The sequence below is a fragment of the Pristiophorus japonicus genome, chromosome 16 (assembly GCF_044704955.1).
Source record: "Pristiophorus japonicus isolate sPriJap1 chromosome 16, sPriJap1.hap1, whole genome shotgun sequence".
NCBI classification, from domain to species: domain Eukaryota; kingdom Metazoa; phylum Chordata; class Chondrichthyes; family Pristiophoridae; genus Pristiophorus; species Pristiophorus japonicus.
Window position 1 is genome coordinate 24677567 of NC_091992.1, and position 27820 is coordinate 24705386.

Sequence of the window (27820 nt, forward strand, 5' to 3'; positions counted from 1 at the left end):
TCGTTTTCTTGTCCCCCCCTGCTGGCTCTCCCTCACTTACTTTTAAACTTTCCCTTTTTCCCTCTTCCACAGTTTATTTTCCCATTCTATTTTCAGTAGCAAGAAACAGCATGGAGGATAAGAAACTCACTAAGAACAGTCTCTGCCCATCCTTTGTAGTGGCTGCACCAGTGGCTGAGAACATTGGGGAGAAGAGGAAAATAAATGCTTAATCCATGTGTCACTTGGCAGAGGTCAGCTAATACAGTACAGTTCACTTTTAATAAATGTTTCTACAGGTAGTAAATTATTACATTTGTGTACAAGCAAAATGCATTCTTTAACCTTTAAAGTAAACTTTTCAGCCTGCTAGAAAAATGAATTTGTGCACTCCTGCCGGTATGGTGACATGGAGCAATGGAGCCTTTATTGCAAGCAGGGCACTTTAGCACACAGCGGATTCAAGGTAAATTAGTACACTTCAGTGAATTTGTGCAAAGTTTGTTTTATTCCCAGCATCTTTCCTTAAAGCAATACACTTCATTCAATCATTCCATCATGAGGTGGCAGTACTTAAAATACAAAAGGAGTAATTTAATACCATAACACTAGATTATTGAAGTAATTAATCACTCCCTCGTACATCTCTTCCTTCTGTGGCTATTGTTGGCCATCATTTGTTCCAATTTTTAAAAAGCACAATTCACTTGAACAGTGTATTTGTAAAAAATATTTCACAAGTGAGGTTATTGATATATTGTATAAAAAGTCTCTTCTGATATGTTCTTTTTAGAGACCAGCAATTAAAAAAAAATGAATAAATAGTTATAATGGCAATATGACTTCCATTGGGGAAAAGACAGTCGCGGATAATCTGAGTTTGGAGGAAAATGCTGTTTTCTTACAGTATAGAACACAGGCGGGACAAATGTTTTCAAACTGTTGCAACTTGTGCACCAATTCCCCATCTTCCCCCTAAATGATAAAAAGTACAAAATAAAAGTTGCCGTGACATTTTGGGGAGGGGGGGGGAAATGAAGAACTCAAGCTTGTGACATTTGTAAAAAAAATCTTTATACCCATACAGAATTTGAACAGGCAGTAGAGATGCGAGGTGTAATCCTGTCTTGCTGTAAACGGGCAACAATCAAGAGTCAACGTTTTTTTCTGGTGTGATTCTAACCGATGGCCAAAGATCGAGCGGAAAAGATCACTACTCTTCCTCAGTTGGCTGGATTTTTCCAAACAGGGATCTGTACAGTTCTGTCCTGGATGGGAGTAAAATAAAACAGTCAGAACACTTGCTTTCTGCTGATTAAATGCTAGTTTACCTTTCATTAGCCTACTGCAGCCTGGATAGGGAGTCTCACAATGCATAGCACTTTCAAAAATGAAATTATACCCAAAAAGTTAAAAAAAAATTGATTTTAGGACAATGAATGCTGACGATGCTATGCTAGGAGATCTTATTGAGCACATTGACATTCATTGCCAATGGACATAGTCCTTAAATATCGATAGATATAATGCTTAACTCAAGGTATTTCCTCAACATTGTCATTTCAACAATGTCTTTTAAATGCACGAACATTGCTGAAAATTGGCCTCTCAAACACACGATCAGCAATTCCTCAAACCCCAGGCTCCCGATGAATTGATCAGCACAACAAACAAAAGTAGAGTAACACAGAATGACATTAAAGTGCAGAATTCTTTGCAACTCTACTGTATCCTCATGAAACATCCAACTGAAAAAAAACTTATTTGGCTTTGCTAGACTAGTCCAGGTCCAGCAAAGCCAATGATTCACTGCATTGCAACACTGGATTCTTTCACTTTGGTAATGCCTCTGGCCCCTGTATGAAATCAGATAAATTATGTCCACGTGCAGAGCAAGCCAAGAGAAGCCAATGGTATAGTATTAGGCAGTCCCTCGTATCGAGGATGACTTGCTTCCACACCAAAAAGGGATGAGTTCACAGGTGTTTCAATGAAGGACCTGACATTCTAGGTCCTGAACTACATATTAAAAGGATGGAAGATGCCTGTGTGTGGATTCTTTTAACGTGGGGTGGCCGTTGCACACCAGCCACCACACGGGCTTAACAGAGCTAGGTCTTGATCCAGTGGCAAGGGTTAACCAAGACGACGAGACCAAGTCCAAGATGCATTACTAACATCCTCAAAGGATATTTGCTTAAAATTAAGATCAGCTCAGCTGGAAATCTTTGAATCAACGTTGGTAGAAACTTGCGATGTTTGATCACTGAATTTCAGTGTTCTTTTAGACAAACAAGGTAACATGGGCTTACACGTATGCTAGACATACATGCATTAGTGGCACTCAAGTCAACAGATATAGAGTAGTCAGAAGATACATGGGGTAGATTTTAAATCTTGGGCAGCTGATCCATTGCGAGGGCCAGGCCTCATTACCGTGCCACCAGAAAGCTAGGGTTGCTATTCGGTGCATCGATGCAGCATGCCAGCTTCTGGCCATTGCAGTATCAAGCTGCCCAGAGGCCAATCCGGCCAGATGGAAGGGGGAAGCCAGCAGCCCATATTATTCTTGTGGAGCCTGTAGGGAACACACTTGCATCCGGCTGCCCAGCAGGTGGTCTTTTTGAGATTGGTGGCAGCGGAGTGCGGGTGTAAATGGGTGTGAAGCCATTTTACGGCCACTGTTTATGCAGGGCGACTCAAATTGGGACCAGCGAAGAAAGAAAATTCTGAAGTTTAGCTAAGCCTTTCAACGGCACAGGTTTATTACTGTCCACGAATGATCATTTCTTAAGTCACCAATGACCACCGATTCTTACACATTATCTGACCTTCAGCTAAAATACAACTTTTGATCATCACCATTACCATACATTTTGCCTACCCTTCGAGCTACTGAAGAGAAATGGATTTCCTGGAGAGAGTTCACACTGTGGCAATTTCTGTTTCCAGTTTTTAACGTTTAATGAAAATATGACGACATTTGCAACTGCACAGATCAGAAACTCAAAACCCACTTAAATATCGTTAAGCTGTGAAGAATTTCCAATTCTAACAATCTTTAAAATTACAATTCCTATTCACTGCACTCACATCTTCAACACCCTGGGGTGGATTGTTGTTACCACCACCTGGGCTTAAGCATCGCCTGGGTGGAGCACAGAAAGGGAAATCCAGTGGGGAGAATCACACGATGGCAATAGCATGCTACAGATTTCCCTTCTGTTGAAATGGATGGAAGGAAATACATGGGCTGTCTGATTTTCCTTTCTGCACTCTGGGGGAGGGTAAGCAGAGAGACAAACAAAAAAGGTGAAGGCAAACAGAAAGAGGGAGATACAGAAAAAGAGGAATAGAAAGCAAGAGAGAAATAAAGAGAGAGGGGGAAAACAAAAGACTTATTACATAATACTTGACTCCAGGGGACGAACATTGTTCAATTACATAACTGGATAGTGAAAGTTAAACCCAACGCTTACTCTTTATGCTGAATTTTCAGGGCCAATAACACTCAATTGGAGCCATAAAGAAGCTAGTTATAAAGATTATTGGGCAGTCATCCTGTAGTACGAATTGAAACACAAACTTTACTTCCGAACGTGGCATTGCTGGTGCACCAAAACGCTGTCCCACAACAGTACAACACCGAGCAGGCAAGTCTGCTCAAGAAGGGATTGTTTAAAAGAACTGTCAGACCGGGCAAGTGAACCTGAGCAGCTCATGTGCCTGCTACCAATCGACTCTCGGGCAGCTTTAGCGGAAGCTTCGAATTGGTTACCTGCCTGTGCTCGCATTTGGGAGACAATGGAGCGAGTCGGGAATTGTAGTAACAATGGGTAGAAGCAACACATTTTCCTGCAAGCACAGTTTTAATTTTGCAGGCAGATTTCCCTCACTTGCATTAAGCTCATCAACATACGAGACACAGCTAGTCAAAACTGTAAAGTGGCACTTGCAACACAAAGCACCACCATACGAGAAGCAGTAACACACACACTTGCCCAAGTCCTGCATGCAATTTCTGGCATCACCAGCACAGCACAGCTGGACACAAACAAAAAACCAACACTATCACTAAGTGGGCTTCCAGCAGACACACAATTTTAATTAGGGTCAACTTCCCTTCGCAATAGTCAACAGAACAAACTAGATTGCTCCTCATGGGGATGGTAATAAGGGAAAAATAATCTCCTGTCAGTTACTGACATTAATTGCCTTTGTTCTGGAACAGACCAAAGTAAAGCCAAATTCTTTACAAAAAAGAGGCTTTGACATTGTAGTTGCCTTGTTACAGACCATAAGTGAACCTGCATTCTGTGCACAAGTATTGCCCCCTCCCCACAAACCAGCAAGATAGTTTCAGATTAACTGCAGTTTGTAAGGAATTTAAGCAAACCTCTAATTATGTTACAAACATGATTCGAGCTCAACATAAAATGGTAAAGACTGCAGCTGTCTTTAGCAATTGTTCATTATTCAAGGATAGAAAACCGTAGCAACTTCAAGCAGGTCAACAGCATGGAGGCTGAACACCATAAACATGAAAAACTTATTAAAAAAAATGAAAGCTAATTTTACAAAGCTATTCATTGTTAATGCTACTTTTTTTTCCAAAGGCAAAGCTCGAGATACTGCGACAACTGCCCCAAGAACCTTGTTAAATCAAATAACAAATATTCAAAAGGTGCATCCTGACTGGCTATCATGTTCCAAGGCAATCATATATTTTCTAGAGGCATGTCCTTTTCAGCCAGGCCCTTCAAGTGGGGAAACTAGATGGAATATTTTAATAGGATGTACAAAACCACACAGGCACTGAAAAGATTTGAGGAATTCAATCAAACGAGCAATAAGAGGTATCATTTAAGTTCTGTATATTTTAGACTTGAGTGACAATACTTGAAAGACAATGAAAGTGACCCTGCCACAAGATTCCAATTACTCTCGTCCATTCAACAGCTTAGATTAGTCCTCTGAGCCCTTTCATTGTGGTTTACTCTTGATTGCTTATTCTCATACGAGGTTCTGTTTCTGAGAAGAAATAGCAGAAGATCCATGGTATCAGTCAGAAGCAGGATTTAATGAAAACTGCTAATAATTCAAAATCATTGCTGATTCACCTACTGCCTAACACAGTGGATAAAGTTTTGCTTTATAACTGGGTCAGGTGAGTCTATAGTGAAACCAAACTTTCATACCCATGTCACAGCTTTCAAAGTGTTTCAAGGTAGTAAATGGCAGTCTATTAGAATAAGGGGCGAGATGTCCGATTAAGCAGTGATTCACTACCAGCTGCCAATTTGCAAATGTTTTAACCTCCCTTTTTATATGACCGACGAGCACCGCTATCCCCCAGTTTTCTCAATGCACTTCCTCGTTTAACGACATTGATTCCTTTCTGGGGTACGGTGCAAGAGCACTGGTTGTCTTCTGGTACTTTGTGCACAAATGGTCATTCTTGATGTGTACGGCTTGACCGAGCGACAGCAGGATATTTGACTAGAGTGCTAAGCTTGCTCCTGCATGCACCCATCTGCAGACATGCACTCCCAGCTGAGGTTACTGGGTAACACTGTGCAGCAGGAACCATGGCAAAAAAAGATGCTTTCCTTCCCCTAATCATCATCTTAGGCAGTCCCTCGGAGCCGAGCATGACTTGCTTCCACACTAAATGAGTTCAGGTGACGGATGAGTCCAATGCGGGACCTACAGTCTCGGTCACAGGTGGGGCAGATGGTGGTTGAAGGGACGGTGCTGAGACCCAATTGTAGCGGCCCTACCGGAGATTAGCTAGCTCAACATACACCTAAAATTAAATCTGTATAGCTGAATCGCTGAGCCACCTGTGGAGTCCTCGCAGTACTCAATGCCAGGTGCACTCAACCTTTTGCAGCAACGGCCAGGTACATATGCCACAACCAGTCAGTAGGCAGCATACGCTTGCATAAAAATGACAAGCCCCATAAACAAAAATTGAAGGCTCCCCAAATATGGTCGGCTGCCTGTTTGTATCTTACTTACCTTTTTGCACTTTACATCCTGGCCTGCTCCACTTTTATCCACTGTACTCTTCTGCCTCGGCTGTTCCACGTGGGATTGATGGCGTCCTAACAAAACCGCTGGCAACCTCAAATTAAACATGGTGGTTTTGCAAAGGATGGTTGCTGGGTATGCCATTCTCTTTTAAACCAGAGTGTTTCAATCTACGATCATTTGGAATCAAATATAATTTCCGTACAATACTGCCACCTCAAGCCTGCAGTAGACCAACTCCATAATAAACGTTAGGAAAATGGGGCTGATTGGTCATTATTGTATATATATGAACAAAATGATTCTCCTTGAGGTGGTGGTAATTTAAATGTAAGTTTGTCTTCTCTCGCTGCTGTATTCAAACCTCTAGAAGATGCGATGTCCATTTTCAGGACCATATACGGGCACTGCACATGCTCAAGGCCTGAGGGGGGGGGGGGGGGGGGGGGCCTTGCACCCGTGACCACCTGACTCAGTCGAGAGTGCACATAACTGAGCTGATATTAAAAGGCCAACAAAAGCCCACAAACTTTTTGAATTGAGCTTATAAAGGTCAGTTGAATGTTATCAGTAACCGGCTACATAAAAATTGATTAAAAATTATTTCATTTTTATGTTTGGATGAGCAAAGGACTTGTTGGAAGCCCACATGAAATTAAGATCCACAGATCAATCAAGTTTGTGCAGTAGGCTTTTTGTTGCCCTTTAAGGTCAGCTCAGTTATTGTTGCGCTCTCAACTGAGCCCAGAGATCATGGGTGCAAGCCCAACTCCAGGACTTGAGCATGCTGTCCGGGTGACACCCCCGTGCAGTACGGAGGGAGTTCTGCATTATCGGAGGGCTAGCTTTTGGATGAGACTTTAAATTAGTCCGTTCAAGTAGACATAAAAGATAAGCATGATACTAAAAGAAAAGCAAGGAGGTTCTCCCAGAGTCTGGGTCAACAGTTCTCTCTCAAACCAGCACCATTCATCTTATTTACTGTTTGTGGGACTTTGTTGTATGCAAATTGGTTATCACGTTTGCAAGGATAAGAGTGATTACACTTCAAAAAAAAGAGAGAGTCATTGGATGTAAAACACATTCGGGCATCGCGAGGATTATAAAAGGTGTTGTATAAATTAAAGTGCTTTTTATTGTCAGCAGAACCAGCACAGCTAAAAAAGAAAATGCACATAGAAAAGCAGTTCTGGTGCTAGTTTGTGCCCGAACATAAATCATACATAAAGTAGTAAATGTTTGTTACATTTGCTCCTACTTTAGTTACATTATTGAAATGTCCAGCTCATCCAATAGAAAATGGCACATTGCACTCAAAACTGGAAGCATCAGTTTGGGTAACAGATGGGTGCTGTGCATTAAACAACGCTTTAAACTGGTGGAACATGGGCTTAAGTCCAATAAAGGTAAATGGCTTAAAAGTGTTTCTCTTGCTCGGAGGGCTGCTGAAGGCCCAAATTGAAACAGCTTTTTGACATTCTTGATCTAGATCTCCCTATTCATCAAGTCAAAGTATTTTGAAGTTGGGACACCTTCCATTAATTATATATCACGCCAAGAGGCTTTCAGAATTGATCATACTGAAATGTAGGAAGTGCTCCGTAGAAACTGGAATTCGGGAAGCTTCACTCAGTGAATGCTGTAGGAACTCTGTTTTGAACCTTAGTGCATAATGCTATAAAAAGGGTGCAAAGTTTTAAGCAAAGTTTTAGTAAGGAAACCTCTCTCTTTGAAGGGAGGTGTTGGGGAAGATAAAAGTATATCGGGCTAAAGCTAAAAGTATATTTGATTGAGTTGGTGGAGGCAGACAGCCGCACTGCTCCCCTGCTAGCTTGTAATAAAGGTCGTTTTGATTGGACTCAATTTCTGACTTTGAGTGGTGATTTCCCACAACAGGAGGGAAGGAGGAAAGATCATAGAGCAACTTAGGTAGCAAGTGGCAAAAATTAGTCACATTTCTTGGTAGCTATCTTAGAGTTCCAAGAAGTATTACAACCCAAACTTACACCAACAGAAGTATGTATGCAGGTAGTTCTACTTTAAATTATATTTTCTCCCCAAGTGAACTATCCCAATCTTCACCTCCACAGATATAGTCAATGGTACACTTGATTGATAAAGCCAAAGGCACATTTATGTAATGTGAGGAGATAACTGCAGAGTCATTTTCCCTACCTCATCTGAATAACTTCACAGATGGGCAAACTTGTCCACTTCGGGAGGCCTGAACATGAATAATCAGCTGACATGGATTCTAGTTCGGGTCTCCTGGTTGACAATCCAGTACTGCAACATTGTGGTTATCGGGATTTTTTTAAGCAACCCGAGCACTTGGTCAAGTTTGCGGATGACACTAAACTGGGTGGCGGTGTGAGCTGTGAGGAGGACGCTGAGAGGCTGCAGGGTGACTTGGACAGGTTAGGTGAGTGGGCAAATGCATGGCAGATGCAGTATAATGTGGATAAATGTGAGGTTATCCATTTTGGGGGGAAAAAACACGAAGGCAGATTATCTGAATGGCGGCAGATTAGGAAAAGGGGAGGTGCAACGAGACCTGGGTGTCATGGTTCATCAGTCACTGAAAGTGGACATGCAGGTACAGCAGACGGTGAAGGAGGCAAATGGTATGTTGGCCTTCATAGCTAGGGGATTTGAGTATAGGAGCAGGGAGGTCTTACTGCAGTTGTACAGGGCCTTAGTGAAGCCTCACCTGGAATATTGTGTTCAGTTTTGGTCTCCTAATCTGAGGAAGGACGTTCTTGCTATTGAGCGAGTGCAGCGAAGGTTCACCAGACTGATTCCAGGGATGGCTGGACTGTCATATGAGGAGAGACTGGATCAACTGGGCCTTTATTCACTGGCGTTTAGAAGGATCAGAGGGGATCTCATAGAAACGTATAAGATTCTGACAGGACTGGACAGGTTAGATGCGGGAAGAATGTTCCCGATGTTAGGGGAAGTCCAGAACCAGGGTACATAGTCTTAGGATAAGGGGAAGGCCATTTAGGACTGAGATGAGGAGAAACTTCTTCACTCAGAGTTGTTAACCTGTGGAATTCCCTGCCGCAGAGAGTTGTTGACACCAGTTCATTGGATATATTCAAGAGGGAGTTAGATATGGCCCTTATGGCTGAGGGGATCAAGGGATATGGAGAGAAAGCAGGAAAGGGGTACTGAGGGAATGATCAGCCATGATCTTATTGAATGGCGATGCAGACTCGAAGGGCCGAATGGCCTGCTCCTGCACCTATTTTCTATGTTTCTATGTCAGGATCCATCTTTAAAAAAAAAAAATCAGAATCGGTTTTCCAAATGGAGTTTAGTAACATGATTTCCGGTTTACTGTAAGCAGGATTTAGACTGTCCACATTTATTTAGGAGCTATCTGATCTGAGGGTTTCAACATTGGTGTCTGGACGAGATTAAAACCCATGCCCCAGACATGAAACAACATTCACTCCACAACCCACCTTCTTAACCATGACAGGTTTTAAAAACGACTGGATGAATTTCCTCATAATCGGGGCTATTAGTTCCAGTAATCGCGGTAAGGAACATTGATGGCAGGTTTGGCAGGGTAGACTAGGTGGATCAATGGTCTTCTGCCTCAAACATTACCAGGTCATCGTGTTCCATTCATATGCAATGGACAATTTATGGCATCCGGTAACATTAGGATTGAATCTCAAATCTTGCACTGCACAGGAAAATAACTGGGGGAGGGGAAGAAGAAAGAGGACAAAGAATATGCTTCCCCAGCAACGTGGTAACCCCCTTGCTCCCAGGCAAATTTAAAGAACTTCCAGAGGTGGATTAATTTCTGGTCCACTAACAGCCTCGCTGTTAGCACTATTGTGTTTTCTAGCATCAATTGATTTGTGATTTACATATAAATTAGACAATTACTACACAAGACCGTATTTAGCATATAAAATTAATTTACAACTATAACCGTTCGTAAATCTCCAGCACACTTTAAAATGACATTTTGTGAAAAGATGAGAGGGGACAGCAGACTGAAAACTTAGGGGACATGAACAATTACACGGCAATTCCAAACATGAAGCCAGTTTAAATGTCCACTTTTAAAAAAAAATAAAAGCGACCAATGTCCATTACAAAAATAAAGCAGCAATTAATGAGATTTCTGTCCAATACAGCAACTATCCCACAGACTGCACACAGAAATGGATTACAGCATTTTCCGTTGCCTCGCTCCCCCTTTCTTTCTGTAGCTACACTGTGTTTTTCGCCAGGTACACCATGCAGAAACAGAAACTCATCAATCCTGCAAGTTTAACCTTGTCACTGTGGAAATTCACTAGGGTAAGGGTACATTTTAATACTTTCAGCTCCCTTAGGGCTATGCAAAATGAACCATGATTCTCTGATTTTTCGTATTAAAAGTAGATTTGAGCCAGTGATTTGTAACAGGCTTCCTCCCCATCGCAGCGTTTTCTTAGAATATTAGCAAAGGTAAGTGTAGTAAGGTATTTCATGGTTGATACAGATTCATTTTAAGCAGCATACATTATATTTCTGTTAGAGCATTGGGAGATTTGGTGCTTCCTGTAGGAGCCCTAAAACTTAATACGGGGCAGTGCAGTGGTGTGGAATAAACACTAACACACACCATGATGAGGGGGGGGGTCAATCCCCATATCCACTTGTTTTTTTTTTGATTGAGTAGTGTCAAGCAGGGATGTGGCAAGCAGAGACTGCAGATGAGGGAAGGGAGAAGGCGGGGAGGGAATATCCTGCCTGGGCAGTACAATGGGACTGGCCAGATGGACTCCAATTACTTTTTCCAGCTGCTCTAATGCTCCTTACACCTCTTATTGACTGGTCAAAAGGGCATTGGTAAAGATCTGGGAGCAAACTGTCCGCCTGCTCTCTGTGAGCATGACGCAAGACCAGAACGACCCAAGATAAAGCACCCACGGAACTGAACCGCAGTCAATAACTTCAGGAGAGGATGAGGGAAGGGAAGAGAATTATGGGGAAAAAAAAGACCGCGATAAAGTGGAAAAAAAATATTTGGCACCAAGATTATTTTACAATCTCATCAGGGATACATAGAACAAAGATTTTGTCCAATTACTAGTCATATAACAAACATTCTCTCATCACGCATCCATTTTTACAGATAGACAATTTTGCACAACGCTAAGAGTAGATCATTTACCTGGACACTTACTATTTAAAGAAAAAGTTAAATATTTTTGATGTCATTCTGTAAACTTTATTCTGACAATTTAGTGTCGTTTTTAAACCAATATCTGAAATGGAAACAAAGTATTCATAAAAATATTAAATGAGCTGTGTTGGAATGACACAAGTGCAGATTTTGGCCACCAGATGGCAGTATTTAATGGCCTCTCCATTAACTAAGATGGATGCAAGGCTTGACTAAATGCTGCACAAATCAAAACAAAATTAAATAGTCCTACAATAATTTACCATCTACAGCACGAGAAGGAAAATGTTTTAAAACTGCTCTTTTGTGGGCTTTTTAGTAGGTACAAGATAAGAGCACACTGTATCCGCCTGCTTTCAAGTTTAAAACTTCTAAAGAGAAATAAAGAACATTTTACAAGTGATCTCCCCTCCCATGGATAATATGCAAGGTTTTGAAATTGTTTCCTTTCTTAGTCAATTGCTGGAAAAAAAGACATTTGTAATAGTTTTTATAAATTCAACGGACTGATTTGGAGTTGGTTCTTAAAATAAAATCCCCACTTTCCACGTTCCCGTCACGAAGGGACTAACTTGTGCTGTGGTGCTGGTTCATTAACACTTCAAGTCCCACTCTCCCTGCACCTCACCCAAATGGCCATTCTTCATGTGGGCACTCGGACAAAAGTGAAATGTGCCGTTAAGTTATGCAACCATGGTAGGGGAGATAATAGCAGAGACTTGATCCACGCACACTTTTCAACAGAAGACATGGGACAGCGAGCGGGAGCAGGAACCCAGGTTGATTTTTCCCTCTCCCTAGCCCAGCGATGACTAGCATAAAAGGGAAACCAAAAGTCTTCTATAGGTGTATCAACAGCAAAAGGGTTGGCAGAGGAGCGATGGGGGCGATTAGGGACCAAAATGGGGATCTATTGGTGAAGGCAGAAGGCATGGCTGAGGTACTAAAAATGAGTGCTTCGCATCGGTGTTTACCAAGGAAGAGGGCTTTCCCAAAGCTACGATAAATGAGGTTGCTGGGATACTGGATAAAATAAAAACAGATAAAAGAGGTACCACCAAGAAGGCTGGCAGTACTTAAAGTGGATAAGTTACATAGTCTGGATGGGATGCATCAAAGGTTACTGAGGGATGCAAGAGTAGAAATTGCACAGGTGCTAGCCACAACCTTCCAATCCTCCTTAGATACAGGTGTGGTGCCAAAGGACTGGAGGATTGCAAATGTTATATCCTTGTTCAAAAAGGGGGAGAAGGATTAAACCAGCAGTTACATGCCGATCAGTTTAACATTGGTGGTGGGGAAGCTATTAGAAACAATAATCCAGGAGAAAATAAACAGCAACTTGGACAAGTATGGACTAATAAAGGACAGCCAGCGTGGTTTTGTTAAGGGCAAATCATGTTTGACTAACTTGATTGGGTTTTCTGATGAGGTAACAGAGAGGATTGATGAAGGCAGTGTAGCTGATGTGTATATGGATTATCAAAAGGCACGTGATAAAGTACCACATATTAGGCTTGTTAGCAAAATTGAAGCCGATGGGATAAAAGGAGCAGCATGGATACAAAAGATAGATCAGCCATGATCTCATTGAATGGCGGAGCAGGCACGAGGGGCCACGTGGGCTATTCCTGCTCCTATTTCTTATGAAAAATTGGCTAAGGGTTAGAAAACAGTTGTGGTGAATGGCTGTTTTTCGGACTGGAGAGGGGTATACAGTAGAGTTCCTCAAGGTTCAGTACTGGGACCACTGCTGTCTTTGATATACATTATTGACTTAGATGTGGGGGGTACAGGGCACAATTTTGAAATTTGCAGATGACACAAAACTTGGAAGTGTAGTAAACAGTGAAGAGGATTGTGATGGACTTCAAGAGGAAATAGACAGGCTGGTGGAATGGGCAGACAATGGCAGGTGAAATTCAACGCAGAAAAAATGTGAAGTCATGCATTTTGGTACGAAGAATGAGGACACAATACATGCTCAATGGTACAATTTTAATGAGGTGCAAGAAGAGACACACCTGGGGGTGTTTCTGCACAAATCTTTGATGGTGACAGGACAGGTTAACAGACCAGTTAGCAATACATATGGGATCCTGGGCTTTATAAATAGAGGCATATTGTACAAAAGCCAGGAAGTTATGCTAAACCGATATAAAACACTAGTTCGGCCTCAGCTGGAGCATTGTGTCCAATTCTGGGCAACACACTTTAGGAAGGACGTGAAGGCTTTGGAGAGGGTACAGAAGAGATTTACTAGAATTGTTCCAGGGATGAGGGAATACAGTTAAATGGATAGACTGGAGAAGCTGGGTTTGTTCTCCTTGGAGCAGAGAAGGCTAAGAGGAGATTTGATAGAAGCGTTTAGGTAGAGTAAATAGAGAGAAACTGTTTCCAATGGCTGAAGGATCGACAATGAGAGGGCGCAGATTTAAGGTGATTGGCAAAAGAACCAGAGCCGACATGAGAAGCTTTTTTATGCAAGGAGTGGTTAAGATTTGGAATGCAATGCCTAGGGTGGCCGGTATCTCTCCTCTTGTACCATTGAGCATGTATTGTGACTTCTCATTCTTTGTACCAAAATACACGACTTCACATTTTTTCTGCGTTGAATTTCACCTGCCTTGTGTCTGCCCATTCCACCAGCATAGGGTGGTGGATACAGATTCAATAGTAGCCTTCAAAAGGGAATTGGATAAATACTTGGAGAAAAAAAATTGCAGGGATATGGGGAAAGAGCGGGGAGTGGGACTAACAGGATTGCTCTTCGAAAGAGCCGGTGCGGACTGGACATGCCAGATGGCCCCCTTCTGTGCTAGTCTATGATTCTATGATGGTTCAGTTGAGATCAACTGACTCCTCACAGACCAGGGATGGAGCCTGCCACCCAGCTAGTCTACATGATTCATGTCTACACTAGGCTGTAGACTTACCAGCAACGTTGTAACCCCTTTGCTCCCAGGCAAATTTAAAGAACTTCCAGAACATCATTTCTGGGCCATTAACAGCCTCACAAGGAGGGCTTGTTTAAAAAAAAAATTAAGCACATTTTAAGTTTATAACAAACACCTTTGCTCACCCCAGAGGAAACTAACTAGCACAATTAAAAGGATCCGTTCAATAAACTGAAAAATTGCCATTTTCCACATCACTGCTTAACTGCAGCTGGAAAAACATACATGTCTCAAAAAGCAGCAAATGAGTATGTTAAGGTTATAATAATGAGTGCTCAAAAGTTGTAAGTTTTACCATTCTTCAGTTTCAAAACTGAACCACAGCCCGATCCACTGAAATGTGCACAAGCAGAATTGGTTATTAAAATAAAATCCCCACTTTCCAAGTTCCCGTCCTGAAGGGACTATCTTGTGCTGTGGTACTGGTTCATTGGATCTTCGAGTTTTGTGATTATAGCTTACAATTTAAGACGACACTTCTGATTTTACCAAGTGTTTGTGACATGTTTTACCAAACATCATAATTGTATTTGGCAAAAAGATTGAATTGGTCTTACTTTTAATTTATTTACAGTAAGTATTCCCATTTTCTCTCCTCTCCCAATCACAAATTCACAGGCTGAACAATCTAATTGGCACACTCTCACAGACCTGTGTCAGCTTTTCTTTGGAAACCACATTTTGCAGTAGCTCTTTCAATGACCTAGTAGGTAACAGCAGTGCTGAAGTACAACACTGAGCCACATAGACCGGAAGGTTCCGGGTTTGTGCTAAGCTTGCTGATCTCAGCCAGGCGACAGTAGGGTTGCTATAATTGCATTCAATGCCCCTCGACTTTGGAGAAGCAACAAAGAGGAAAAAATATGTAAAAACTCAGCCAGTGTTTCGACACCTGATCGCTATCCAGTAGCTGGGAAGCTCGCATGTCAATGATGCACAAAGACAGGATCGGGGTTGCTTGTGATGCCATCCATGATCAAAGAGCCTGTCAACACACACTCACTGTAGGCTCACGCATGAAGACACTTCAAAGTCCACAGTGACTGTGGAATTATAACCCTAATGTAAAGCATTGGGTCGAGGTGAAAATGGGAGGGCAGGGGGAAACGGATCTCTGCAATTTCAAACATATATTTTGAGAGTTTTCTCATGAGATCAAGAAGATCTTGCCCAGGAAATCAGGAATAGAATTTTTTTTCCACAATATTCTCCCCATCTCCTCTCCTGAGCATTAAATCCTGCTATATAAATATGTTGTTGTTGTTGCTGGAGTAACCATTCCACAGGCACAAGTGCGTGCCCCAGAACTTCGCCCAAGTGACCAATCTTCATGTCCGAGCCTAAATATTGATTATTGGGAGGCTATTCAATTCTAGAGAGCACCACTGTCAAGCTTGACAGTTCTCACAAGTGTACTTTGGAGGGTCACTGGTTAACAATGAGAAACCCCGGCAGATTTTCTTCTCCCAAACCCAGGAGATGCAATGGCCAAGCTGATCATCACTAATGAAACAATGGGCCGAGATCAGCTAACGTAGCGAAGGTGCTAAATTGAACCCGAAACCTTCCTGGGTCTACATAGCTCAATTACATACTGCCTTTACTGATCAAAGTTTTGGGGAGCTTGATTAGCACTGGAGTGGAACCTCAATATTACAGTCGAGAAAATTCTACACAACACTTCTGCCTCTAACCAACCATTTTAAAGCACAGAACATGGGATCAAAAGGTGACCAAGATATACTGATAAATAACTCCCTCTAACAGTGAGGAGTAGGGGGAGGACAGTAGAATATATTTCCTCATATATGTTATAATGCTGATTCTGGGACCCAAGAAGCCACGTGTATGTGAAATGAGCACTTTATCTGCTAACGTAACACGGTTCTCAATTTTTCTCTCGTTTCTACATTCCACAGGAATATAAAACATTCTGACAAAAGGTCCAATTCACAAATATACGCAAATAGTACAACTGAAATTGAACTTGGGAAACGAGCTAGCCGAACTTTATGGTGTGTACACACTGGATTAAACAAGGCGACAGCTTCAAAACTAAAACAATTATCAGTAATTGTGAATTATTACCAACACGAGATAGATGAATGTGAATGTGGCTTTGTTGAGATGATAAATAGACCATCAACTAAACTAAATTAGATTAAAATAATAATCCGAGTAAATTAATGAAGAAAATCATGTTGCTCAAGCTACACATACACAATTATCTCCAAGCAAGGTAAAAGCAATTGCCTTGGACTATGCCAACATGGCTGCTGAATCCTGGTGACCTGTACTGACATTTTATGTCTCAAACATAACTTCGGCAGTAATTTCTCCACTCAGACGCTCGAGTTAATCTCTTACAATAGGCACTATAAACAGACAGACAGCACATGCAGGAAACATACTTCCAAGCCTTGCTAGTTCTTTTCTGGAGCTGACCCTAGGAAGTGCAGGTGCCAAGCTCTCTAACTTATGCCTCCACCCCTGTGAGGGCAGCCCGGCCCACAGTGGAACTCACGACTGTGCTGATTGACAGGCACATGCCATTGCTGTGCATTGGTACACCAACCAGCATCGTCAAAAGTTCCAAGGCTACACCTAAAATGCACCTCGAGGGGTCTGTGGAAAAATATTAAAGGAATCCAATAGAACTTCTTCACATTATTGTAACTAATAAAGGGATCATTATTTTCCGAAACACAAGAACATAAGAAATAGGAGCGGGAGGCCATTTGGCCCCTCAAGCCTGCTCCGCCATTCAATAAGATCATGGTTGATCTAATCTTGGCCTCAACTCCACTTTCTTGCCCGCTCCCCATAACCCTTTACTCCCTTATTGTTCACAAATCTGTATCTTCACCTTAAATATATTCAATGACTCAGCCTCAACAGCTCTCTGGGTAGAGAATTCCACAGATGCACGACCCTCCTGAGAGAAGAAATTCCTCATTTCCATTTTAAATGGCGACCCCTTATTCTGAAACTATGCCCCCTGTGATTCCCCCATGAGGGGAAACATCCTCTTTGCATCTACCCTGTCCAGCCCCCTCAGAATCTTATACGTTTCAAGAAGATCAACTCTCGGTCTTCTAAACTCCAATGAGTACAGGTCCAACCTGCTCAACCTTTCTTTATAAGACAGCCTCTTCATCTTAGGAATCAACCTAGAGAACGTTCTCTGAACTACCTCCTTAAATGAGACCAAAACTGTATGCAGTACTCCAGGTGCGGTCTCACCAATGTCCTGTACAGTTGTAGCAAGGCTTCCCTACTTCCTGTCTCCCTTGCAATAAAGGCCAACATTCCATTTGCCTTCCTAATTACTTTCCGTTTCAATAACAATCCCTTTCACAAGCAAACCCATTTACAACCATGCCATTCTATTATGTAATGAAGCGCTTGATGTTTGCAATAAAACAAAGTTAATTGATGTTTTAAAAATACCAAGGAATCTAATAAGTATGGTTCAATTTCTGAATGGGAGGTGTGGAACATCTTCGCCCCCTTCTAAGTGTTGGCCCCACCTGTCAATCAATTCTCAGGACTGGCAGTAGGCAGTCTCAGCAGTTGACTAACATGTCACACAAGTAAGTTAGAAACGGAATTTATTAAAATCCTCGTCCTCAATGTGAGCCTTACAACTTAACGGATAGCCTGAATCTAGTATCAACTATACATATTGTAATATGCACAAATGCTCCTTCTACAACTTGCAGTGTGCCACTCCAACTTTGTCCACTGCACATAAATTATGCAACTCAAGATAAGACAAACGAGAGTTTACACGATCTGAGAGTATAATTATTATTCTATAGAGGCAAATAATCGAACACATGTGGACATACACCTTACAGTGTCCTCCCACAGGTACAGACCCTCACATTTCACCTGCGGTGGGTGTCTGGAGATTTATTTCACCCATCTTTGTTTTACATTTGCTGGCTGAGATTTAAACTACAGTTTAAGTTATACCCAGAACAAATAATCATGAAGAAAAAGGAAAGTTTATTGGAAGCAAACCCAATCTCAGTTTCTAGGAAGGAAAGGAAATATCACTAACTCCAAAAAATAACTAAAGCTAAAATAACCTGTATGGCACTAACATTTCTGGTAAGATGACTTTTTTGATGTATATGGTGTTTGCATTTTTATAGAACAAGTTATCCAAATTATTTTTTAAAAGGTTGATTATATGATATTACAAAAGTTAAGTTATAGAGTTTGCTATGTAATATCCAGTAAATCAATAAGTAGCAAGTGCACAGTAGAAAATGAACATTTGATGCTGTTCAGGGAAGGTGCAAGCAGAGATCACACTTCCTCACAGCAAGAAAAGGAATGCTGGGAATTGCAAACTCCCTGGATCACTCTTGTGCACCTTCTAGTGGCCAGTTGTAGAATGGCAAGCATAAAGATGCTTGAAACTTAGAGATTGCACAAAATGAACAGTAGTTGGGTCTAGATACCAGAGAAGCATTTTACATATTATATGCATGTTGTTGACAGCCTGGAGTTTCCCTATAGTTTAGAAGGGTCAGAATCTCTCTTCCCCCCCCGTCCTCTAAGTAAAAGTTCAAACTCTGCAAGTCAATGATTTTACTATTCATTTTGGTCAATCTATATAAAAAATATTTATTTTGCAAAATGTTCTTCCCTTGCCAATGTTCTCCAAACCACCCCCCATGGTGTCGACACCTTGCCAGAGTGCAGGTCACACGCTAGTATATCGCTCAATGCTCAATCCACAAATATCTGCAAGCTATCCAATTGCAGTGGGTGGAAGGGGGAGTGGGGGCAGGAGGGGTAAGCATCACAACAAAGCCCAATCTTACCTTCACTCAACATCCACACAAAGGCCTGGCCTATTTCACTCTCTAGACTTCTACCTGGACTGTGACCAACTAGCTCAACACAGGTCACGATTGAACTTGGGCCATTCCTGTCTGTACGATAAATTTAATGAACCATTGGGTAACCTTCGTTTCTGAAGGTTGCGAAATGATCCGTCACACATGTAAATTTGAGCATCACAAAAAATAATATTTGACAGAAAGCCAGTAATTTCCAATTGACAAGGAGGTAGGCCTGCAGCATCAGAAGTATTGAATTTACCTTAAGGAGTAATACCTAAAAGAGTACAAAATAAAAAAAATTCAGGCTGACCTCTGCTTGACCAAAGGATCTACCCAAGAATTTGGGAACACACAACAATTACACCGTCTGGCCTCAAAATGGACACACCACATTACAGAGCTCCACTTTAGCAGAATAATATAGCGCGTTATAGCATAATGCCCCACCTCCTTGTAAAACATCCGACTTATGATTAGCGCCACGTTGGGTCTAGAATTATTTTGCGGGTGCTTGGCTTTTAAACAACATTTTGTTCGGCCTGTGATTACATCACAGAATTCAAAGTAGAATGGAACCAGCATTATGCCGTAACCTCCTAGGTTGAATCAAACACATTTTGGGCTCCATGCCCAGCCACAATGGGGATTTTAAATAGCAATCATGACTATTTAAGGCTTGGTGCAGGTTCAATTAAATCATTAATTTGTCATTATTACCTGTAGCTTTAGCTACATTAGCAGGTGTTAGCACAACCCAAGTCCTGCCTACAACTCCAACCTCTGAAGAACACCTCCTATTGCACCAGTTTGACATTTTGATTTTCCAAACTGTCTACTATTATGGTCTCCGAGTGACACAGCCAAATTAGAACTAATGATGCTGAATTATAGGCCTGTTTTGTGCTGGAGACTCTCTTGCATTGGGAATTTAATCTCAGACTGTCCAGAAACATTTCACTTAGGATCCTTAATGACCAACACATTAACAGGATTTTCAATCCATCTGCCTGGGAAAATTTGAACCCCAAATTTGACAAAATCTTTACATGCAATGAAAAAGATGTTTATAATCCAGTTCACAGTTTTACTGAATCACCTCATAGGTCAATAGAGAGATTGTGCACCTATATTCCACTGTACATCAATTTAACTAGATAACTGCAGGCGCATTTGTTTACCAAAGTTACCTTACCAAGATGACTGCTTTTTTTAGTTAACAGAATTCTATGGCTATTTCAATGACTTAGTGGGCAGTGGCATTGCCCTGTGTAGCATTGTGTCACACACAACACAAGCTTGCAAACTTGATTCATGGTCTGTACTGTGTTAACTGACCTCGGCTATGGTGACAGTATGATTTTACCCAATTGGCTCATGTAGTTTGAGCTACCATGGGATTGGGAGAAATCTGTGTCCAAGGAAAGAGACTGTCCAGTCTCCAAACTGACACAGCTCGTGTCCTCTAGCAGAAACACAGCAGTTGATGGTTACCTGGTGGAACTCTACACACGTCCCAATTCCCAAAAATGTCCTGGATGGATCTTCCATTTCAGAGAGTGTACTGTGAGATGACAGAGTGCCTGCAGTTATGTTGTCTATCCTGACTAAATGCTGAGCCATGAGAATAATCTAGTGACCCAAACACAAATGTACTCGCAGGATCGCATCTTAAAAGGGACTAGGAACGAGTTTCCCCACTCTCCTCGCCCCCAATCCCTGTTGATGTGGTGTTGTTCACCCACACTGGCTTGCTCCATACTATAGTCCGGAAGTTTTCCAGTGCTGGTATTACTGTCTTTGGTTCCAACTGATTTGATGTCCCAAGTGTACACCTACACCCAGGTCTCCTGCAAAAGGATGGCCATCCTGTCAAGGATGTATTGGCTGTTACTATCAGCTGTAATGTACACTACTGTGGAACATCGTGAGAGGAACAAGGCCAAGGCCCGACCACTCCAGGCTGGCTGGGAAAGGGAGGCTTTACAAGGAAACCATTATTCGAGTAGGTTTGGCATGTGCGGTTGCATAAGATCCTACACATAACTACAAAAGATCGAACCTAAATAACGTTTTACCGGGATCTGCCCTAAGTACTGGAAACTGGCTTGAACACAGAAAAACCTTTGACTGTATTGTCTGAAATAATGCACCAAAAAATGTTCCCCTTATAGATGTGAATCCAGCCACTGAACTGCTTGGAGCATCTACAGTATGGCTGTCTCTGATACTTCAGGCACAGGTTTGGTGGACTTCAGCCAAGGGCTCTGAGGAGGGGTTGAAGAGGATTTCTCTTTACTGTAATAGCTTACTGAACTGTTCAAGTCTGTTCAAGTTTTTGGATAGCAGAAAAATCATCAATAAATCTTAAAGCACAGAAGGGGGCCATTCGGTGCTATGCCGGTTCTTTGAAAGAGCTGTCCAATTAGTCCCACTCCCCTGCTATTTCCCCATATTGCTGCAATTTTCTTCAAGTATTTATCCAATTCCCTTTTGAAAGTTAGGACTGAATCTGCCGCCACTACCATTTCAGGCAGTGCATTCCAGATCATAACTTGCTGCATAAAAAATATTCTCCTCGTATCATCTCTGGCTCTTGCTAATTACGTTAAATCTGTCTCTTCTGGTTACCGACCCTACAGCCAGTTCCTCCTTATTTACTCTATCAAGCCCTTCATGATTTTGAACGGCTCTGTTAAATCTCCCCATAACCTTCTCTGCTCGGAGAACAATCCCAGTTGCTCTAGTCTCTCCATGTAAATGAAGTCCCTCATCCCTGCTACCATTCTAATAAATCTCCTCTGCACCCTCCCCAAGGCCTTGAAACTCTTCCTAAAGATATCTGATCTTTATAAACTACAAATCCGGTTTATTAAAAGTAACAATTAGACAGAAGCAGAAAATCAATACAGCAGATTTCACTTGGCTGGAATATATAAAAATAACAAAAAGCCTTGAATTTGAGTGTAAATCGGGGACCATCACTAACTCTTTTAAAAAAAAAAAAAAAATAGATGCGGATTTATAAAGCGCTTTCTAGCCAATGAAGTACTTTTGGAGTGCAGTCACTGCTGTAATGCAGGAAATGGGCAGCCAACTTTGCGCACAACAAGCTCCCACAAACCATCATCATAGGTCGTCCCTCAAAATCGAAGACGACTTACTTCCACTCTAAAAGTGGGTTCTCATCACAAGCAGCAATGTGATAATGACCAGATAATTTTTTTTGTTATGTTGATTGAGGGATAAATATTGACCGGCTTATTAATTAAGGTGATGGTATCCTGAACTCCAGCCTGATGCGAGGCCCCGGCCCATTTCACATTCGCTAAATTGACTGATTTAAGGACAGTGTTTTAAGTTGTTATGTACAGTATTTATATAGGAATAATGCATTTGAAGTAACATTTTGCATACCAGACAATATATATCCTATCTGCAATGTCGTAAACAAGGCTGCAAAGAGACAGACAGCTGAAGGCTTTTTTCCCTCAACATGCAGTAATCAAGTTTAAAGTGCCAGTCACATCTCAAATGCCTATATTAAAAATCTTACGCCTACATGCACTTCCAGTCAACTTTTTCCATTAGCGGGCAGAAGGGTGTTGTTACAAAATGACAAATTTACATACATATTTAAAAAAAGTAAAAACGGAATGCCACTTTATACATAATTATAATGGATCAGAAATGGTGCGATTGAGTATTACTGACGGACAAGTTTGCTAAAAGTGTAAAATAAATCAGTTCAAGTTCAACCTGATAGAGCACTTTGAGAAGGTAACAAATATGGCAGATGGGGAAAATGCAGTGGGAAATGGTGTACGTGGACTTTCAGCAAGTCTTTGACAAGGTACCATATATGAGACTATGAGAGAAGATAAAGGGATATGAAATTGGGGAGAAGACAGCAAAGTAGATTTAAAACTGGTTAGAAGAAAGGAAGTAGAAAGTACTAGTTAAGGGCATTTTCTCAGAGTGGTTGGAAGAGGGTAGCTTTGTCCTGCAGGGTCTGATCTGGGATCATTTCTGTTCACTGTGCGTGCCATTGATTTGGATATTGCAGAGCGGTATCCAAATTTGCAGATGACACTAAAATCGGAGCACCGAATGAAGCTGCAGAGATATTGATACAATGGTGGAATGGGCAAAAGAGTGGCAGATGGAATTCAATGTTAGTGAATTTGAGGCGGTACATTCTGCTTAAAAAAAATATGTACTCTGAATGAAGTAAAGTTGGGTGGTATTGAAGTTTTGGATTTTGGGATTCAGGTTCCCAAGACATTAAAAGCATTATCTCAAGTGGATAAGGCCATTAAAAAAGCTAATGGAATACTAGGTGTTACAGTAAATACACAACATTAAAGTCTAGGGGCTAGAAATTGGTCTTTTGGTGATAGCGATATCTTTTTGGCATTTTTCGCCAAAAATACCACTATTTTTAAAGGCCTAAAATTGGCAAAAAAAATGCGCTTGATGGTAAAAATCGGCATTGCATGAGGATTCGCAGTGGAAACCGCAGTCCTCGCCAACTTTAGTCCGAGGCTGGTTATCATTAAAAAGGCAGGCCCGGGGGTGGGAGGAGGGGGGGGACGCAAAAATAGCAACAAAAAAAAAAAAATTACAAAACATTCATGACACTTATCTGGGCGAGGTCAGGCCGCCGAGGGCCGGGGGTGAGGTTGAGCCGCCGCGAAGGGGAGAGGTTGGGCTGTTGAGGTGGGGGGGGGGGGGGGGGGGGAAGGGGGAAGGAGTCTGGATTTCGGAACATTTTCCGGTTTCCGGATGACCCCGCCACGGATCGGCTCAGTGTCCGGATTTCGGCGCTCAACCTGTACCATCGCTCCTTCTTCATTGCAGGATCAATATCCTGAAATTCCTGATCAGTATATGCAGTATAACTGCAGCCGGAGGGAATATACTCAATGCATATAACGATTAAGCATTGGGCTAAACAATGAATGATTGGCAGCAAGGTTTTTTCACCAAGTTGATAGCGAGAGAGTTGCAATTTCCTCATCATTATTCCATTTAGGTATATAGCTAATAATAGGGATACTGGAATATTCTGACTAAAATAAAGCTTCACTACCAACAGACCCACTGCTCTCTGCATCCTGGATTACCTGAACAGTAGATCATTGTACTCACTGATTAAAGCAAATTTGTTTCTGGCTGGACCAGATTTCAGTTTTAACAATCATCACTTGCAGAGAGCTCAAAGGAAATATTAATCCAATTAGCTGCAATTAATGGTTATCCAATTGAAATGCAGCTTTTTTAAAAGATTGGCCAGGTCCCTATAATTTCAACTGCTGAAAGCTGTGGCTCTCATCAGATGAAATCTCTACTTTTCTTACAATTGACTTTGAAAATCCTGTGCCAGCTTTTCTTCAATGTTCTTTGCCTTTAGCAGATTGTGCTGCCAAATCTTGCTGGCGATAAAATCCTATGACACAGGATTCAAATGAAACGTCAAATTGTTAATGGGTTTATTGCATCATTTATTGCAAAACTATTTTCTCTTTGGCCACTCTTTCTTTTGCATAAACACCATTCTTGTGTCGAATCATGGAAACTGACTGTGAATCCAATTCAACCTATATTCCTTGCATACTAGTTCTGTTCATTAAATTAGGTTACAATTTAGTAAACATATTTTGGGGAGCAAAACACTGTGTTCTTTGGTAGCATTATACATGCACACACCCCTCTCAACCCAATGACATTACGGACATATGAAAGTAACGGGCAAATGAAAGACCAGCTGGTCCATCAAGCCTATCTCGCCCTCATGACAGCTGGAGCATCATGACTAGACATCTCCCACCCTGCCACAGCCATGTAATCTCCTGGGAAAGGCAAAAAAAAAAGCCAGAGAGAAACACAGACCAATAAGGGCAAAAAATATTCTGGAGAATTCCTCACTGACCCCCACCTTGGACCTTAGCTGGAGTTGATCTTTTAAGCTCGATACGTCCTCAGTCACCCCAAAATATAGGTCAGTCAATAACCTTTATGTTCAGTCCTGTAGATCACAAATTAATGCAACTTCACTTTGAAAGTTAATTTTAAAACAGCGGCCAATTGTCACTGTCTTCAAATGTATTTATGTTGGCATGTATTTGAAAACCAACAAATCTCAATTGCGTTCCTTCATATATGATTCAACCATGCCTTTTAAGGAAGTCAAGCATAGAAATCAGCCATCTTTATGGGTGGACTGGTGAAAATTATACAATATATATCCAAACAATTTGGCCTACATGCAACATATTTTGCTGTAGTGGGGCATCTAACAGCGTTTGCCATTAGTTAGACTTGCTCCTGCACCTCAAAATAAATTTGCCCACTGAGCTGCTGAAAGTACAAGTGCAGTGAAGGAAACATCCGGGACTGCAGTGAACAGGCCAATCGATAGGGTCTTTCCTTAACCAATGAGATTTTAAGAATTTGGAAATAGCCATAGGAAGAACTGAGAGTGAATTAAAGGGGCTGAATTCAATGCTAAATGTGACACAGAAAGAGAACTAGAGAGGGGGAAAGAAAGAGAAAATGCTGTCAAATACTCATCGCAGGCCAGGCAGCATTTGTGGAGCAACAGAGTTTATGTTTCAGGTCTGTGATTTTTCATCAGAAAAAAAGAGTTCTGATGAAAGATCATCAGCCTGAAATGTTAACTCTGTTTCTCTCTCTCTCCACAGATGCTACCTGACCTGCTGAGTATTTTCAGCATGTTGTGCTTTCATTTCAGATTTCCAGCATTCGTAGTATTATGGTTCTATGCAAGAGGGAAAGAAAGAGTTGAGAGAGAGAGCGCACGAGAGAGAGAGAGAGAAAAGAGACAGAAAGGAAAATTAAGGGAAAATTAAAAAAAAAAATCTAAAACAATTCACAACCTGAAGGATTGAGACTCCATACTTATACAAGTTGAACCTCTCTGATCCAGCACCACCCCTCATCCGGCATCATTCCCGGCCGCCGGTTGGCACATGTGCAGAACGCGACCATCAAAATCCTACTCGTCAATATAAACTTTCTCCTCAATCGACTGCCTCCTCCTCGTCGCCCTGCTGGAACTCCTGCAGCCACAGTCCTCAGGCTAGGCACTCCTCCACACAGCGCTCCCTCCAGGGTGGGGGGAGTAGGGTCGACTCTTTGGGGCCCTCTGCACACTGATTGACTGTCGGTCCAGCCAATCAGCGTGCACACACACTTACCCCAGCAACAGCACTTAAAGGCGCAGTCCACCCAAACACGTGGCCTCCCCTCATCTGGCAAAGTCCCTCGTTCGGGACAGGCCAGGTCCCGAGGGTGCCGGATAAGGGAGGTTCGACCTGTAATAACTAATTTCGGTGCTAGTGGGGTTGATTGGCAGTCATTAACACTCATCACGTTCTTAAAAGGGTATTTACGCTTGTAATTACTAGTCGTAAAAATCTGAGATAGATTTGGTTCGTATCTACCGCGCAAATACAGCAACTTCACGACATTCAATGCAGGTGAGGCAGACAGCGAGATACCATTTTTGCAAAGCTAACGGCCGGGCAGTGCAACTGAGACAGCAACTTTTGGATACTGGCATTTAACTAAGCAGATGCCACTCACCTGAAGTTGCCATTTACACATAAATCATGGTGAGCATCATGAGCCTCACCGTTATTTTGACAGCAAAATCTGGCCCATTATTTCAACAGGGATGTGTTAAATACAACCTTTGATCATAGGAATGCACCATTTAATAACAGTAAAAAAAGATGTATTTGAGTTCAAATAAATCTTTTGGATAATACTGAAACGACTTAGAGCTTTTTCTACATAAAGGTGGCAAACAAAAGCTTATCAATATTATGAAAATGCAAACTTATTTCAAAGCAAAATACCGATTAAAACTCACAATAGATTTGAAGTGAGCAAAGTTACAATCAAAGATCCAAATGGTTCTACTGAATCCACTGAAGATTTCCAATGCTACCATAATGCTCAAGCATTCATATTTAAACTAGACTTTAGATTTCAGCTTGCACTTGAAAATGCCTCCTTTGTCCTTCGTGACAATTACTGCAGGAAGACCCTGTGGCTCTGATTCTTTAGCGGATGCCATCTTTAATGATGATGTATGGGTGTCCCTTTCCACCACGCTGCTGCAGGTCAAATGCACGACATCGCTGCATGTGTATCAACAAGCAAATTATAAACCGTGTCAATCTGAGTTAATGCAAGGCTGTAATCCCTTTACAAGAGATCTAATATGTGGCATGAGTTATGTTCATTTTGTAATCTGATAAGAATGGAGTGAGTTACAACACTCTAATAAAAGAGTAATGAGGCTCCTTAATGACACTGTTAAAAGGTAAAATAACTTAAAATATTGCTCTTGTAAAAACTGATTAAATCTGTGTTGCATACTTGCCCTGTCTATTGCTACTTGTCAGATAGACCATAGATAAAGGTACAAGGAAGGCACCTGACAGTTCAAGCATTGTAATCAGCTAATTGCAAAGAAGAATGTCTGATATTTATCAATATGCAGGTTTTATAAGTTAGTGCAACTTTTAATAATATCCCTATAAATAGGTTTAAAAACTGATAAGAAGTACGTGATGATGTTAAGGCAGCTTCTAATTCTGAAAAGCATACGTGGTGATGGGAGAAATCAGAATGAATTTCACTAATTACCGAATGAAAATTGTGGTAGATGTTTTAGCAACTTAACCAGACTCTAAATCTTGCTCTCAACTCTAAGCCAACAAACTGAATTTGCAATTCAGTCTGGATTGCATTCAAACCCAGATCAA

General features: G+C 41.5%; 1 protein-coding gene across 1 annotated transcript in view; it reads right to left on the reverse strand.

Moving 5' to 3' along the window:
* Positions 1-468: 468 nt before the first annotated feature.
* Positions 469-27820, reverse strand: part of aatf (apoptosis antagonizing transcription factor) — a 104297-nt gene continuing 76945 nt past the window's right edge. The window contains exon 12 of the mRNA XM_070858087.1: positions 469-1247. Coding sequence (XP_070714188.1) covers positions 1193-1247 — 55 coding nt within the window. The 3' untranslated portion in view covers positions 469-1192. The remainder of the gene's footprint in view (positions 1248-27820) is intronic.